This window comes from Anomalospiza imberbis, unplaced genomic scaffold (genome assembly GCF_031753505.1).
Source record: "Anomalospiza imberbis isolate Cuckoo-Finch-1a 21T00152 unplaced genomic scaffold, ASM3175350v1 scaffold_53, whole genome shotgun sequence".
Lineage (NCBI taxonomy): Eukaryota > Metazoa > Chordata > Aves > Passeriformes > Viduidae > Anomalospiza > Anomalospiza imberbis.
The window spans coordinates 384,195-401,144 of record NW_027100141.1 but is presented as its reverse complement, the minus strand read 5'-3'; the positions used below and the strand labels follow the sequence as shown (position 1 = coordinate 401,144).

Here is a 16,950-nt window from a genome sequence, read left to right as displayed (position 1 = left end):
CCTGGGGCATCCCAGGGCTGTCCCTGCCTGGGGAGCGCAGGGCTGGGCTGTGTTCTCCGGCCTCTCCCGCAGCCCCTCAGCTCAGGCTGCGCTCGCTCTTTGCCAGGTGCAGCCGTGCAGCGCACACGAGAGCAGGATCCCGCCCGTGGCCTCTTCCGCAGAACAGCGCAGGTACCTGCAGCCATCCCCAGCTGGGCTGGGCCTGCTGTCACTGCTCTGCCGAGCACCGCGCTTGGAGCATTCCGTGGAGCATCCCTGGCTTCCTGCCCTTCTCCTACAGCTGGTTTGCAAATTCATCAAGAGGATTCGGGAGGAAGAGACCAGCACCATGGGCACAGGACTCAGAGCATATTCGCACATCTTCAAAACCAAGACCTGTTCTGCCCTGCTGGATATGCTCGTAGAGGAGGGGGTTTGCAATCCAGAGCAAGTAAGCAGCCTGTGGCCAGGATTTCATCCTCCCAGGAATTGCTTGGCCTCCCAAGCCATGCCTGATGGTCACTGGAAGCCTTTGAGGCCATTGCAGTGTGGTGGCAAGGGAAGCACTTCTCTGGGGAAGCTGGGGACATTCCTCCCTCTGGCAGCTTTCCAAGTCTCCCCTGCCTTCTCCAGGTGCCTGCCATGGTGAGGTACATCCACCAGTGGCTCATGGCCAGTCAGTTTGCTGAGCACAGGCTGAACAGGGTCCTGCTGGATCTCACCAAAGAACAGCCTGCTGATGTAGTAATGTGTCCTGGTTTTGGGCAAATTTGGGAGAAAACCTTCAGAAGGAGCCCCCAGAAAGCAAACCCACACAGCCCCTTGCTCACCTGGCTCGGGAAGAATTTCCTCAGAGAGTAGTGGAAACAACCTGTTTATTGAGCAGGCAAAGCACTCCCCAGCAAAAAAAAAATGAACAACACGAGATGACAAAAAGTCTTTCTACGCTCTGAAGAAGTGACAAATTTAGAAAGTCTCTGCTGGGAGTGGTTGCCCAGTTATCGATCTCCGGCACTGGGGGTTGCTGCTGCAGGTCACAAAATGCTGGCTCTCAGTGTGTCTTGGTGTTTCCCAGGTCCCAGTCCTGAGCAGGTTCAAATGGTATTCAGGTAAGGGAAAGAAAAAAAACAATCCAGGGAAAAAATTGGATTGCCTAGCTAAGCTAACTAATAAGCAAAAGCAAGGGCAAAAGCAAAAAGCAGGAGCAAGAGCAAAGTGAAAGCAAGCAAGCCAGCAAGCAAGCAAGAGAGCCAGCAAGCCCTAGCCTCTCCTAGACACAGACTTTGGGGAGAGGTGAGCCAGCTGATAACAAGACAAAACAAACCTTCACTTTTCGGAGCCAGTCCTGAAGGCACAGAACATAACATCAAGCATAAACAGAACACACGACTGGGGATACAAGCACCATAACGTCACCCTAGGACATTCCACCCCTTATCTCCGAATCGTCAATGTAACTACCAAACGTCATGTAAAAACTTCATCAGGTAAAAACTTCCATCTTTCACTTACTCAGACACATTTCCTTCCATCTCACTTGCTCAAACCTTTGACACACATTTCCTTCTGTCTCATGTCAGTGTGGTTTAATGTACAGACAGTGGCAATAACATCCAACAAACAGTGATATTTGCATATGAGTTCTCCCTGAGGTACACATTGAGTTCTTCCATATTTCTGCATTATTCACCATGTACAACCTGGTCCCTGAGCAAAGACAATCCCACAAATGGGTTTGTCTGTACTCGAGGCAGAATTGATCCACACTGTCTTCCCTAACAAACCTCTGATATGTGCCACTGGGATTTTATCTACCTGGATCGGAGCAGCATATAAAAAGGAGCAGTTCCAAACATATGGCACATTATGCCAATCAGCCTTCTGATGAGCCTGTGACATTTCTTACTCAACAGTGACACTGCAGTGCTGGCCACCAGGCCGGCTTGCCAAGGGAGGCTTCTGGCCATGCCCTGCAAGCAGCTGCTGCTGCCAAGGCGCCTTTGGTGCCTCAGGCTCTCCCTGGCACAGCTCCCAGCACGGCACTCTGCCCTTGTGCCCGAGGCCTTCCCTGTGCTGGGGCTGGCCTGGGGCTTTTCCTGCAGTGGGACCTGCCCTGCTCCTGGCACAGGAAAGGCAGTTCCTGCTGGAGCAGGAGGCTCTGCCTGCGGTGGGCTCAAACCACTCTAGCAAGGCCCTGGTGACTTCAAAATTGCTTCCTAGAGCAGTATAGTCTATAATTGGTATAGCTCCTATATTGAGGAGTAAATAACTATTTTTTAAATTTTATTCTGTGTTGTAAATAGACCGTTTTATTTAATAATGATCAGAATCAATCATAGCTGTATTTATACAGAATTATCAGGTATTCCATCGTTAATCTTTTGGGACAAATTGCATTAAGGTTCAATTCCACCTGTCCAATCTGCAGGGTCGGGATGGGATCCAGCCGCTGCCAGTCTCTTCTATTAGAAGGAATTCTAGAAGTCTAGGGGTCCTGCAGGGGTTTGAGGATCTATGGTGGCTGTTGGGGGACATTTCTCCACCTCATGACTCAGCAGGAGTTTCTCCAGTAAGGAAATAAAGCTTTTGCCTGAAGCTCCCACTCTGCCCATGACAGGAACCGCTGTGAGTGCCCGTGACATCCTGGCTCTTTGTCAGCCTGGGGACTCCTGGGATGTCACCGTGGAGCCCCCATGAGTGCCTGTAACAGATCAGTGCCTTTGCAGCCAAATGACCCCTGGGATGTCACCATGGGATGGCTGTGACTGCCTCTGACCACACGGCTCTCTCCCATCCCCAGAAACCCCTGGGAGGTCTCCATGGAGCCCCTGTTTCTTCCTGTGACATTCCAGCTCTTGAACAGCCTGGAGACTGTTGGAAAGTCCCCATGGAACCCTTCTGAGTGCCTGTGACAAATCTGATCCTTAGCAGGCAATCATCACCAGGAGCCCCTGTTGCTGTGGTCAGTTTCCATGGCAACCATCACCAGGAACCCCTGTTGCTATGGTCAGTTTCCATGGCAACCATCACCAGCCCCTGTTGCTATGGTCAGTTTCCATGGCAACCATCACCAGCCCCTGTTGCTATGGTCAGTTTCCATGGCAACCATCACCAACCCCCTGTTGCTATGGTCAGTTTCCATGGCAACCATCACCAGCCCCTGTTGCTATGGTCAGTTTCCATGGCAACCATCACCAGCCCCTGTTGCTATGGTCAGTTTCCATGGCAACCATCACCAACCCCCTGTTGCTATGGTCAGTTTCCATGGCAACCATCACCAGCCCCTGTTGCTATGGTCAGTTTCCATGGCAACCATCACCAGCCCCTGTTGCTATGGTCAGTTTCCATGGCAACCATCACCAGCCCCCTGTTGCTATTGCCAGTCCCTTGGCAGCTCCATGGAGACCCCATGTCAGGGGTGTTTGCCATGGACACCAGCCTCTGGGCAAAAACCTTTTCCTGAGATCCAACCTCAGCCTGCCTCGACTCAGCTGCAGCCGCTCCCTCCAGTCCTGTCCCTGGGCACCAGAGTGAAGAGGTTCCCACAGCCCCAGCCAGGGATCCGCTCCCATAGCTGTGTCCATGGCCACAAGGGCTGGGACCAGCTGGGATGCTTGGTTTCCAAGGGCTGGGGTTCAGGAATGGGATTCCCCAATTTCCTGCTCCCGCTAAAACCGCGCTGCCGCTCGCTGCCCTCCCGCCTCCCACGGAAAGCACAAAAGGCAAAGATCCTGGGCTGAGTTAAGAACAATTTACTGGGAACAGCAGCAAAATAAGGAACAAACAGGAACAGAAATAATACTGATAACAGAACTGATAAGAAAAACTATTTACAGGGAAATTTCCAACACCACTGACTGGCTCTTCCTGGCCATGTATTTCCGCCTCCCTGGAAAGGACACCCTTCTCCTCGGAGAGAGAGAGAGAGAGAGTCCCTTTCCTGCCCCTGGCAATGACCTGTGGTGGGAGTGAATGTAATGACAGGGCCATGGCCAGACCCTCATGTTCTTTGATCCCACACCATGTCATTGGGAGGGGCAGGAAAAGGAACAGATGTCTTTCCAGCATGGATCACAGGGAACATGGATCACCAGGGCTCTTCCCAACATGGGTTCTCCCATGGGGGATGAAGCTGGAGCCGTGCACGAAGCTCCTCCTGCAGTTGGGGCACTCACAGGGCTTTCCTTACTGGTGCCTCCGTTGGTGTCTGGCCAAGTGAGAGCTGCTGGAGAAGCTCTTCCCACACTGGGGACACGTGTAGGGCCTCTCCCTGGTGTGGATGCACTGGTGCTTGACAAGGGTGGAGTTGTGCTTGAAGCCCTTCCTGCAGTCGGGGCAGCAGAAGGGCCTCTCCTCTGTGTGAATCCGCTGGTGCAGGAGGAGATGGGAGCTGGTTGGAAACCTCTTCTCACACGCGGGACACTCATATGGCTTCTCCCCAGTGTGGATCATTTGGTGGACAATCAGATGGGACTTCTGGCTGAAGCCCTTGCCACATTCCCCACACTTGTGTGGCCTTTCTCCAGTGTGGATCCTCCAGTGGCAGATCAAGTGGGACTTCTGGCTGAAGCTCTTCCCACATTCCCCACACTCATAGGGCAGTTCCCTGGTGTGGATCCTCTGGTGCTGGATCAGGCTGAAGCTCTGGCTGAAGCTCATCCCACATTCCCCACATTCATAGGGCCTCTCTCTGGTGTGGATTCGCCGGTGTCTGAAAAGCGTGGAGCTGTGCTTGAAGCCCTTCCCGCAGTCGGGGCAGCGGAAGGGCCTCTCCTCAGTGTGAATCCGCTGATGTACAAGGAGACTGGAGCTGGTTGGAAACCTCTTCTGACACTTGGGACACTCGTAGGGTCTCTCCCCAGCGTGGATGCGTTGGTGGGTGATGAGTTTGGATATGAAGCTGAAGCCCTTCCCACACTCCCCACACTCATACGGCCATTCCCCGGTGTGGATCATCTGGTGGCAGATCAGGTGGGAGCTCTGCCTGAAGCTCTTCCCACACTCCAAGCACTTGTAGGGCTTCTCCCCATGGTGAAGCTGCTCATGGCCCACCATCTCCAAGATCTGGCTGAAGCTCTGTCCACCTTCCTGGCACAGGGTGGGTCTTTCCTCCTCAGAGCACCCTGGGCTGGGTTTGCAGCCCCTCCTCCTGTGGGATCTCCAGGGCTTTTCCTCCCCGTTGGATTCCTGCATCATGGAGCTGCTCAAAACGGCCTCTGCCAGGAGGTTCTGCCGTGGGGATTTATCCTTCCTGGTCTCCATCCTCAGCTCCTTGTCTGGGGGAGGAAGGACAAGGAGAGGATGGGATTTGCCTCCGTGCCATAGGGAAGGGGAAGGAGATCCCCGCAGTGCGTCCCCGGCAGGATGGCGTTGGCAGAGAGGTTGTCCTGTAGTCGGGGGCTGTGCTGTGCTGGGAGATGGAGCAGGAGAGAGGGTGAAAGGGGCAGTGACTTCCTCCTCACCTGCCTGGGTTTCCAGGGGCTCCTTCCCCTTCCTCGTAGCCTTCTCCTCCATTTTGCAATGGTTTGGAGAAGGAAAATTCTCTTTTGGGAGGAAAACAAGGGATGAGCACAATGAGTTTTGTACTGGTTTGAAGGCAAACCAGGAGGAGAGTCTAAGCCAGAATTACAATTTAATTAAAAAAAAAAAATCAATATCAAGGCAATGATACAGATACACTGGCTTAATCTGACAGAGTCAGGATTTAACCTGACACCCCGTTGGTCAGGGTGGTGGTAGCCGTCTGATGAAATGGAGGCTCCAGCCCTGTTGGAGTGATGATCATGATTCTGTCAAAGCAGTGATCCTGCAGAAGGGATCACCTGATGGGTCTTGCTCTGAAGGTCCAGTGGTGGTTATGGGGCTATTGTCCTCTGGGAATCCAGTAGGCAAGGTGGTCCTGGTGTTGCAAGGGTGAGATTATATCCAGGTAGGAATGCTTGGTTCCTCCCCCTGGGCGGAGCATCCCACAATGGGATGATGTAATTTTATCAGTCCTGCAGTGGCACTCAATGGCCCATTAACAGAAGATATCCCCTGGAGGGCGTTATCAGGGCTGAGTCATGGAAGAGATAAAGAACACTGCCCCACCTGTTTATCACAGTTTATGAAGATGGTGACTGAAAACATACTTTGGGTTACCTCTTACATTGCACCCTGAAACAGTGAGGCAATCCCTGCTCGGGGTGGGGGATGAACACCACCCCCCCTTTCCCAAACTGGCTCAGGTGTAAAACTTCCACCCTGGGAAGGCCACGCACACAGGGGACAATGTCACACTTGCCCCACCTCAGGGGAGGTCTCTGTCCCTGTCACTCCCTTGCTCTCCCCCCTTTTCTCTTTCTTTCCATCTCTCTCTCTACCTCACATTTACTGTTCAATAAAATCCACTTGGGATTTGGTCTCGTTAGCATCTTAATTGGGGCAGAGGCATCTCTCTAACAATTTTATTAACCAGATTGAGACATTATTTTGGTGCAGTGAGTTCAGGGCACTGTTGTCTGACCCTGAGTGCCTTTGACAAGATCATGGTTCCCCCCTCTCAGGAGGTTCTGGCTCTTTCTGGAGGAACTCTTGGACACCTGGAGGCAGCTTCTTCTGTGTGACTTTTGGGAGAACTTATGAGGAAAATGGCTGTTGTGGGTGGCCAGTGTAAAGAAAATATTTTGTTGTCCTTCCTAGAAAAGTTTGTTAAAATCACTGGAGGAAAGGAAGCAAATGATACCAGCAAGACTGACAAGGATCATTCACCACAAGGTGAGGAACATAAGGCTGCCAAAAGTCCTGGTGATTTATTAAAGAAATATGGATATTGATCTAGTACTGATATCCAACTGTGACGGACAGAAACTATCTAACAGTTTAAAGTAAGAAAGTGTATGTTTATTACGATGCCAGGCAGCGTGCGGGATAGCTCCCAAATACACACTGCACCTTTCAAATGATTACAGAGTCCTTTTATCCATACAAGTATTGAATACCCAAAATGCAAATACATATTCATAATTTTAGTGCATCCCATTCCTCACTTTGTATGCTAATCATTTCAAAAGCTATTAAGCATGTGTAGTTTGTTCCTTGAAAAGGGTTGGTGGTCCCTTTCATGGGGAGGGGTCCCAAAATGAGGAAGTAAATGAAGTCTTCCTCATTCTGACCTTTCTACCTTTTCAATGCAAATAGGACAAATGAACCTTGGTAGAGTTCCCATTCCCTGTCTTCAATTGGTTTCAGAACAGAGGAGGCCCACAACTGTCTTATGTTCCTAAAAGCTATTTGTCAGTTTCTATATTCTTCATTATAAACCTAGCTAACTAAACATTGTGTTGACAAGCAATCAATTATTAGTTAACTACTAACTCTTAACTTCATCAAGGCCTACTCATTTGTTTTAATTAACTCTAGTAAGGCTTATCTCTAACTAAAATCTTAGCTCCTCTAAAATCTCTAAATCCCTTAAAGTTTATGTTTCACTAGAAGAAACCCAGCTGAAGTAGCTAAATTCCCAAATAACTCCCAAATTCACAGGCTTGTGGGCTTTGCCAAATGTGAGAATAATTTTTTTCTTCCTCCCTGTCACCATTGTGACAGGTAGACTGAGCTTTCCCTTCCTTTTAATAATCTGTATTGGGCCAAATTTTCACTTTTATCAGAACCTGCCAGCAGCAGAGCTGAAGCTGTGCAGGAAACAATGAAATTTGGAATTGCCACATTATTGCTACTATTGTCAGTTTGCTCATGTTTGGGATTTGTTTGCGTTTCCATCACAAGTGACATGTGGGAAGAGCAAATATTTCTCAAGGCATTTTATGTAGGGTGAAGTTTGATTTCTGCCGAGTTTGTTTTGTCCAGTGCCCAGGGGATGCTTGAGGTGTCTCTGTGCCTCTTGTCCTGGCAGATGCTTGGGAGGGGCTTGGGGGATTGTCCCTGTCCCTGTCACCCCAGGCCATTCCCCAAGGGGTGTCCCTGTCCCTCTCACCCCAGGCCATTCCCCAGGGGGTCTCCATTTCTCCATCGTTCTCACTCCAGGGAATGCCTGGGAGGGTCTCCCTACCTCTCACCCCTGTGCCAGGGGAGTGCTCAAGGGAGTCTCTGTCCCTCTCAGCCCAGGGGGTGCTCGGGAGTTGAAACAGGGTATTTTACAGGGTAAACTTAACAGGGTAGAAATCCATGTGTATTTAGGTGAAATGTGCTGCTTTGAATCATTAGTAGCTTGCCAGCCTAGATAAAATACTGCTAGCTCTGCTGCTGAAACGTGGATGAAAAATCGATCCCACAAATCCCGTACGGAGCTGTAGAGACTGTGTGTTTATTGCCGTGCTGGAAGCATGTGGGGATCGTTCCCCTTCAAAGGACATGCACGCCCCTGTGTAAGAGACGGTCCCAAGTTCCCCTCATTTTTGCCTCACGTTTGCCGCTATGGCAGAGACTGAGATCCTGGAGACGCCGAGCGGAGTTCTGGCTTGGAGAGGTGGATGATTATTTTTGCAGGTGTATTTGCTGTGCCACCACGGACCACCGCTTTGAGCAGGGCCTGGCAAGGAGCGGCTTGTTGTACGTGCTTACACCTGCTTCACAATACCTGCTCAACCCATGAATTTTCCCACCTCTTGGCCAAATTAACTTTCTGGGGTAACTCTGGTGATCTCCCACGGAAGACCCCTCATCTGCCTCATGACCACTGTGATGGATGGAGATTGAAGCCCCTCCCAAAGACTGAGACTCAGACCCCTACCACAGGGAGGAGGGCTGGCCTGATCAATGCGAGATGTTTGCCCAGGTGTGGTCGATGGACCAAGAAGACAATGGCTCTTGCTCACTGCTGATAACATGACCTGTTCCCCTTTGGTGGCTTCAATGGACATTCATTGTCTTTTGCCTGTCCCCCCCTTCCACAGAGGACTATAAATGACCCCTGAGATAATCAAGATTTTGAGATTCTCCCTGATGTGACACGACTCCTTGGGAGCCACGGCAGGAGCAGCACCCTGGGAGCCTCGGGAATGCCCCTCTGGGATCCACGGCAACACTCCCAGGGGCTGGAATTCCAGTTCCCAGCCAGGAAAAGATGTTCCTGCCCTTGAAGGCAAAGCTCTTAACAAGGAGCCAGAAGCCAAGTGGAGCAAGATCCTACAGTGACATTTCACTGCCAGCCTTCATAACTTCACCCATAGTTGTTGTAGCTCATGGATTAGGAATGAAATCAGGGCAGGGCCTTTGGTGGGAGCTGCCCTGGATCAAGGGAGACACTGAGAGAGACACAGAGCAGGCAAAGAGAGGCAGGAGAGAAAAGAGGACACAAACACTGAGAAGGTGGCACTCTGAAAACAGAACTGCAACTGACTGAAAAGGAATGGGATGGAAAGAAATAATTTTGTGACTTGTATTTCCAATCAAAATACAATTTCCTCCCTTTCTCACAAACCTCCTCCCGCTCTCATTCAGCAGGGCTCTCAGAACGTTCTTCATTCTGAATGGATGTTCCACGCAGCAGTCACGAAGAAACAGGGAATAGGGACTTTCCTGCTCGTGGGGAGTTTGACATCCTCAGCTGAGGAGAGTAGAAGGCACCAGAAGGAAAGGACAGTTGGGCTTCACCCTTCCTCAGGAAAGAGGCAGGGGAAAAATCTCTCATCATGTCTGCAGCTGCTCCCACAGGGATGTGAAGGCTGATCCCAGAGCCCCAAGGGTCACATTCAGGGCTGCCCACAGGGAATGCTCGCCTGGTATTGAGGGGCAGTGTGGGAGCACCTGGATCTTGGAGAACCCAGCTGCCCCCCATGTTTGGAGGTGCCTGAGGAGGGCTGGGACGATTCCAGGAACATCCTGCAGTGACATCCCCCCTGTCCCGCTCTGCGTGCGCTCAGTCCCAAACCTGACCCTGATCCTGCTCTCAATCTCGCTCCACATTTAGACACACTCACAGTTCTGTATTTAATCTCATCCCAGAGGCAGAATTATCTAGCCTCAGACCCAATCCCAACCCCAGCCCTAAAGCCAATCCCATGACTAGCCTTAACCCCAATCCCAGCTCTAATCCAAATCTCAGTCCCAACTCCAAACCCAGCCCCAATTCCACCCTCTTCCTAAATCCTCATCCCAAATCAAATCCCAGGTTCAGCCTTTCTGGGCGTTTGGGGATGTCTCTGTCCCTCTGACCCTGATGACATTTGGGCGGGGTCACACCAGGGCTGAGAGGGGCAGAGAAACCCCCACCTCCCCAGGGATGAGAATGTTGGAGAGCCCCCCCGCCCTGAGCACCCTCAGAGGTGAGAGGGACACAGAGCCCCTGGTCCCCAGCCCTGCACAAGCATTCCCTGAGGCCAGAGGGATGGAGACCCCCCGAGCATCCCCCAGGGCAAGGGGACAAAGACCCCCGAGCACTCCCAGGGCTGAGAGGGACAGAGACTGCCCCAAACAACTCCTGGCACAGGGTGAGAGGGAGGGAGACCCCCCAGGCATTCCATGGGGTGAGAACAATGGAAACCCCCTGGAGAATGGCCTGGGGTGACAGGGACAGGGACACCCCATGGGGAATGGTCTGAGGTGAGAGAGGGACACCCCCTGGGGAATGGCTTTGGATGACAGGGACAGACCCTGGGGAATGGCCTGGGGTAAAAGGGACAGGGACAACCCCCCCAAGCCCCTCCCAAGCATCCTCCAGGGCGAGAGGCACAGACTGCCCTGGAGCATCCCTTCGGCACCAGACAAAATAATCTCAGCAGAAATCAAACTTAACTCTGCATAAAATACTTTGATGAATATTTGATATTCCCACAAGTCACTTGTGATGGAAATGCAAACAAATCCCAAACATGAACAAACTGACAATAGAAGCAATTCTGTGGCAATTCCAAATTTCATTGGTTCCTGCACAGCTCCAGCTCAGCTACTGGCAGGTTCAGATAAAAGAAAAGTGGAACTTTGGCCCAATACAGATTAATAAAGGGAAGGGAAAGCTCAGTCTACCTGTCACAATGGTGACAGGGATGAAGAGAAAAATGATTCTCACATTTGGCTGTTGTAGATGCAGGTGAACCCAATAGGAAGAATGAAGATGTCTAACAGCAGTTCAGAAAGCTGAATGATTTCTTTATTATAATTATGCTATAATGCATTAATATACTATATAAAAGAGGATACTAAAAGTACATGCTACTTTCTCTAACTATCATATCTAACTAACTCATTTGGCAAAGCCCCCAAGCCTGTGAATTTGGGACTTATTGGGGAATTTAGACACTTGAGCTGGGCTTCTTGTACGACTTCGTGCAGCCTTGTGTTCCTCACCTTGTGCTGAATGATCCTTGTCAGTCTTGCTGGTATCATTTGCTCCCTTTCCTCCAGCGATTTTAACAAACTTTTCTAGGAAGGACAACAAAATATTTTCTTTACACTGGCCACCCACAGCAGCCATTTTCCTCATAAGTTCTCCCAAAAGTCACACTGAAGAACCTGAATTGAAGTTTCCAAGAGTTCCTCCAGAAAGAGCCAGAACCTCCTGAGAGGAGGAAACCATGCTGTTGTCAAAGGCACTTGGGGTCAGACAACAGCGCCCTGAACTCACTGCACCAAAATAATGTCTCAATCTGGTTAATTAAATTGTTAGAGAGGTGCTTCTGCCACAATTAAGGTGCTAACGAGACCAAATCCCAAGTGGATTTTATTGAACAGTAAATGTGAGGTAGAGGGAGAGATGGAAGAAAGAGAAAAGGGGGGAGAGCAAGGGAGTGACAGGGACAGAGACCTCCCCTGAGGTGGGGCAAGTGTGACATTGTCCCCTGTGTGCGTGGCCTTCCCAGGGTGGGGGTTTTACACCTGAGCCAGTTTGGAAAGGGGGGTGGTGTTCACCCCCCACCCCGAGCAGGGATTGCCTCACTTTTTCAGGGTGCAATGTAAGATGTAACCCAAAGTATGTTTTCAGTCACCATCTTCATAAACTGTGATAAACAGGTGGGGCAGTGTTCTTTATCTCTTCCATGGCTCAGCCCTGATAACGCCCTCCAGGGGCAATCTTCTGTTAATGGGCCATTGAGTGCCACTGCAGGACTGATAAAATTACATCATCCCATTGTGGGATGCTCCGCCCAGGGGGAGGAACCAAACATTCCTACCTGGATATAATCTCACCCTTCCAACACCAGGACCACCTTGCCTACTGGATTCCCAGAGGTCAAGAGCTCCGTAACCACCACTGGACCTTCAGAGGAAGACCAGACCCTTCCACAGGATCACCGCTTTGACAGAATCACGTTCATCACTCCAACAGGACTGCAGACACCATTTCATCAGACTGCTACCACCACCCTGACCAACGGGGTGTCAGGTTAAATCCTGACTCTGTCAGTCTAAGCCAGTGTTTCTGTTTCATTGCCTTGATCTTAATATTCTTACTAAATTGTAATTCTGGCTTAGACTCTCCCCCTGGTTTGCCTTCAAACCAGTATAAAACTCATTGTGCTCATCCCTTGTTTTTCTCCCAAAACAGAATTTCCTATCTCCAAACCTTCACCAGATGGAGGAGGTAGCTGTGAGGAAGAAGAAGGAGGCCTGGCACCCCCGGGCAGCTGAGGAGGAAGTCAGTGCCCCTTTCCCCCTCTCTCCTGCTCCATCTCCCAGCCCAGCGTGGCTCCCGGCTGCAGGACAACCCTGCTGTCGACGCCATCCTGCCAGGGACACACTGGGGGGATTCTCTTCCCCTTCCCTCTGGCATGGAGGCAAATCCCATCCTCTCCTTGTCCTTCCTCCCCCAGGGAAGGAGCTGAGGATGGAAACCAGGAAAGACAAATCCCCGCGGCAGAACCTTGTGGAAGAGGCTGTTTTGAGCAACTCCATGGCGCAGAAATCCAACAGGGAGGAAAAGCCCCGGAGATCCCGCAGGAGGAGGGGCTGCAAACCCAACCCAGGGTGCTCTGAGGAGGAAAGACCCACCCTGTGCCAGGAAGGTGGACAGAGCTTCAGCCAGAGCTCAGAGCTGGTGGTGCATGAGCAGGTTCATGATGGGGAGCAGCCCTACAAGTGCTTGGAGTGTGGGAAGAGCTTCAGGAGGAGTTTCAACCTGATCTGCCACCAGATGATCCACACCGAGGCATGGCCCTACAAGTGTGGGGAGTGTGGGAAGGGCTTCAGCTGCAGCTCTGCCCTCGTCATCCACCAACGCATCCACACGGGGGAGAGGCCCTACGAGTGTCCCGAGTGTCAGAAGAGTTTTCAGACCAGCTCCAGTCTCCTCCGTCACCAGCGGATCCACACCGGGGAGAGGCCCTATGAGTGTGGGGAATGTGGGATGACCTTCAGCCAGAGCTCCAGCCTGATCTGCCACCAGAGGATCCACACCAGGGAACGGCCCTATGAGTGTGGGGAATGTGGGAAGAGCTTCCGCCAGAAGTCCCACTTGATCAGCCACCAGAGGATCCACACCGGGGAGAGGCCCTATGAGTGTGGGGAATGTGGGATGACCTTCAGCCAGAGCTCCAGCCTGATCTGCCACCAGAGGATCCACACCAGGGAACGGCCCTATGAGTGTGGGGAATGTGGGAAGAGCTTCCGCCAGAAGTCCCACTTGATCAGCCACCAGAGGATCCACACTGGAGAAAGGCCATACAAGTGTGGGGAATGTGGCAAGGGCTTCAGCCAGAAGTCCCATCTGATTGTCCACCAAATGATCCACACTGGGGAGAAGCCATATGAGTGTCCCGCGTGTGAGAAGAGGTTTCCAACCAGCTCCCAACTCCTCCTGCACCAGCGCATTCACACAGAGGACAGGCCCTTCCACTGCCCCGACTGCAGGAAGGGCTTCAAGCACAGCTCCACCCTTGTCAAGCACCGGCGCATCCACACCGGGGAGAGGCCCTACACGTGTCCCCAGTGTGGGAAGAGCTTCACCCAGAGCTCTCACTTGACCAGACACCAACGGAGGCACCAGTAAGGAAAGCTCTGTGAGTGCCCGGACTGCAGGAAGAGCTTTGTGCACTGCTCCAGCTTCATCCCCCATGGGAGAACCCATGTTGGGAAGAGCCCTGGTGATCCATGTTCCCTGTGATGCATGCTGGGAAGAGATCTCTTCCTGCCCTTGCCAATGACATGGTGTGGGATCAAAGAACATGAGGGTCTGGCCATGGCCCTGTCATTACATTCACTCCTACCTCAGGTCATTGCCAGGGGCAGCAAAGGGACTCTCTCTCTCTCTCTGTCCCCGAGGAGAAGGGTGTCCTTTCCAGGCAGGAGGAAATACATGGCCAGGAAGAGCCAGTCAGTTGTGATGTAGTCTTCCCTGTAAATAGTTTTTCTTATCCCTTCTGTTATCAGTATTTTTTCTGTTCCTGTTTGTTCCTTGTCTCGTTGCTGTTCACAGTAAATTTTTCTCCTCCCAGCCCAGGATCTTTGCCTTTTGTGCTTTCCATGGGAGGCGGGAGGGCAGTGAGCGGCAGCACGGTTTTTAGGGGGAGCAGGAAATTGGGGAATCCCATTCCTGAACCCCGGCCCTTGGAAACCGAGCATCCCAGCTGGTCCCAGCCCTGGTGGCCATGGCAACAGCCTTAGGAGCGGGTCCCTGGCTGGGGCTGTGGGAACCTCTTCACTCTGGTGCCCAGGGACAGGACTGGAGGGAGCGGCTGCAGCTGAGTCGGGGCAGGCTGAGGTTGGATCTCAGGAAAAGGTTTTTGCCCAGAGGCTGCTGGGGCACTGCCCAGGCGCCCCAGGGAAGGGTCACAGCTCCAGGGCTCTCTGAGCTCCAGCAGCGTTTGGACACCGCTGCCAGGCCCAGGCTGGCATTGTTGGGGTGTCCTGTGCAGGGCCAGCAGTTGGACTCGAGGATCCTGATGGGTCCCTCCCAGCTCAGCCAGTTCTGTGGTTCTGGGATCCCATGGCCCTGGGGATGGGACTGCCAATGGTTGCCATGGCAACGGGCTCTGGCTCCAGGCCTGAGCTGGTGTCCATGGCAACCACCCCTGGCATGGGGTCTCCATGGAGCTGCCCAGGGACTGACCATAGCAACAGGGGCTGGTGATGGTTGCCATGGAAACTGACCATAGCAACAGGGGCTGGTGATGGTTGCCATGGAAACTGACCATAGCAACAGGGGCTGGTGATGGTTGCCATGGAAACTGACCACAGCAACAGGGGTTCCTGGTGATGGTTGCCTGCTAAGGATCAGATTTGTCACAGGCACTCAGAGGGGTTCCATGGGGAATTTCCAAGAGTCTCCAGGCTGTTCAAGAGCTGGAATGTCACAGGCAGAGACAGGGGCTCCATGGAGACCTCCCAGGGGTTTCTGGGGATGGTAAAGAGCCGTGTGGTCAGAGGCAGTCACAGCCATCCCATGGTGACATCCCAGGGGTCCTTTGGCAGCAAAGGCACCGATCTGTCACAGGCACTCATGGGGGCTCCACAGTGACATCCCAGGAGTCCCCAGGCTGCCAAAGAGCCGGGATGTCACAGACACTCCCAGGGGTTCCTGTCATGGGCAGAGTGGGAGCTTCAGGCAAAAGCTTTATTTCTTTATTGGAGAAACTCCTGCTGAGTCATGAGGTGGAGAAATGACACCCAACAGCCACCATGGATCCTCAAATCCCTGCAGGACCCCTAGACTTCTAGAATTCCTTCTAATAGAAGAGACTGGCAGTGGCTGGATCCCATCCCGACCCTGCAGATTGGACAGGTGGAATTGAACCTTAATGCAATTTGTCCCAAATATTAATGATGTAATACCAGATAAATCTGTATAAATACAGCTATGATTGATTCTGATCATTATTAAATAAAACGGTCTATTTACAACACAGAATAAAATTTAAAAAATAGTTATTTACTCCTCAATATAGGAGCTATACCAATTATAGACTATTCTGCTCTATGAAGCAATTTTGACGTCACCAGGGCCTTGCTGGAGTGGTTTGAGCCCACCGCAGGCAGAGCCTCCTGCTCCAGCAGGAACTGCCTTTCCTGTGCCAGGAGCAGGGCAGGTCCCACTGCAGGAAAAGCCCCAGGCCAGCCCCAGCACAGGGAAGGCCTCGGGCACAAGGGCAGAGTGCCGTGCTGGGAGCTGTGCCAGGGAGAGCCTGAGGCACCAAAGGCACCTTGGCAGCAGCAGCTGCTTGCAGGGCATGGCCAGAAGCCTCCCTTGGCAAGCCGGCCTGGTGGCCACCACTGCAATGTCACTGTTGAGTAAGAAATGTCACAGGCTCATCAGAAGGCTGATTGGCATAATGTGCCATATGTTTGGAACTGCTCCTTTTTATATGCTGTTCCGATCCAGGTAGATAAAATCCCAGTGGCACATATCAGAGGTTTGTTAGGGAAGACAGTGTGGATCAATTCTGCCTCGAGTACAGACAAACCCATTTGTGGGATTGTCTTTGCTCAGGGACCAGGTTGTACACGGTGAATAATGCAGAAATATGGAAGAACACGATGTGTACCTCAGGGAGATCTCATATGCAAATATCACTGTTTGTTGGATGTTCCTGCCACTGTCTTTGCATTAAACCACACCAACATGAGACAGAAGGAAATGTGTAAGTGTCGAAGGTTTGTGCAAGTGATATAGAAGGAAATGTGTGTCAAAGGTTTGAGCAAGTGAGATGGAAGGAAATGTGTCTGAGTAAGTGAAAGATGGAAGTTTTTACCTGATGAAGTTTTTACATGACGTTTGGTAGTATGTTGATGATTTGGAGATAAGGGGTGGAATGTCCTAGGGTGACGTTATGGTGCTTGCATCCCCAATCATGTGTTCTGTTTATGCTTGATGTTATGTTCTGTGCCTTCAGGACTGGCTCCGAAAAGTGAAGGTTTGTTTTGTCTTGTTATCACCCGGCTCACCTCCCCTCACAGTCTGTGTCTAGGAGAGAGGCTAGGGCTTGCTGGCTTTCTTGCTTACTTGCTGGCTTGCTTGCTTTCGCTTTGCTCTTGCTCCTGCTTTTTGCTTTTGCCCTTGCTTTTGCTTATTAGTTAGTTTAGCTAGGCAATCCAATTTTT

General features: G+C 51.6%; 2 protein-coding genes across 2 annotated transcripts in view; one reads left to right on the top strand and one right to left on the bottom strand.

Moving 5' to 3' along the window:
* The window catches only part of LOC137467193 (zinc finger protein 850-like), a 528,258-nt gene that overhangs the window by 380,639 nt on the left and 130,669 nt on the right, over positions 1-16,950 (top strand). The window contains exon 5 of the mRNA XM_068178734.1: positions 12,921-14,230. Coding sequence (XP_068034835.1) covers positions 12,921-13,903 — 983 coding nt within the window. The 3' untranslated portion in view covers positions 13,904-14,230. The remainder of the gene's footprint in view (positions 1-12,920; positions 14,231-16,950) is intronic.
* Positions 1-16,950, bottom strand: part of LOC137467192 (zinc finger protein 271-like) — a 443,780-nt gene that overhangs the window by 305,102 nt on the left and 121,728 nt on the right. Inside the window, exon 3 of the mRNA XM_068178731.1 lies at positions 4,328-5,063. Coding sequence (XP_068034832.1) covers positions 4,328-5,063 — 736 coding nt within the window. The remainder of the gene's footprint in view (positions 1-4,327; positions 5,064-16,950) is intronic.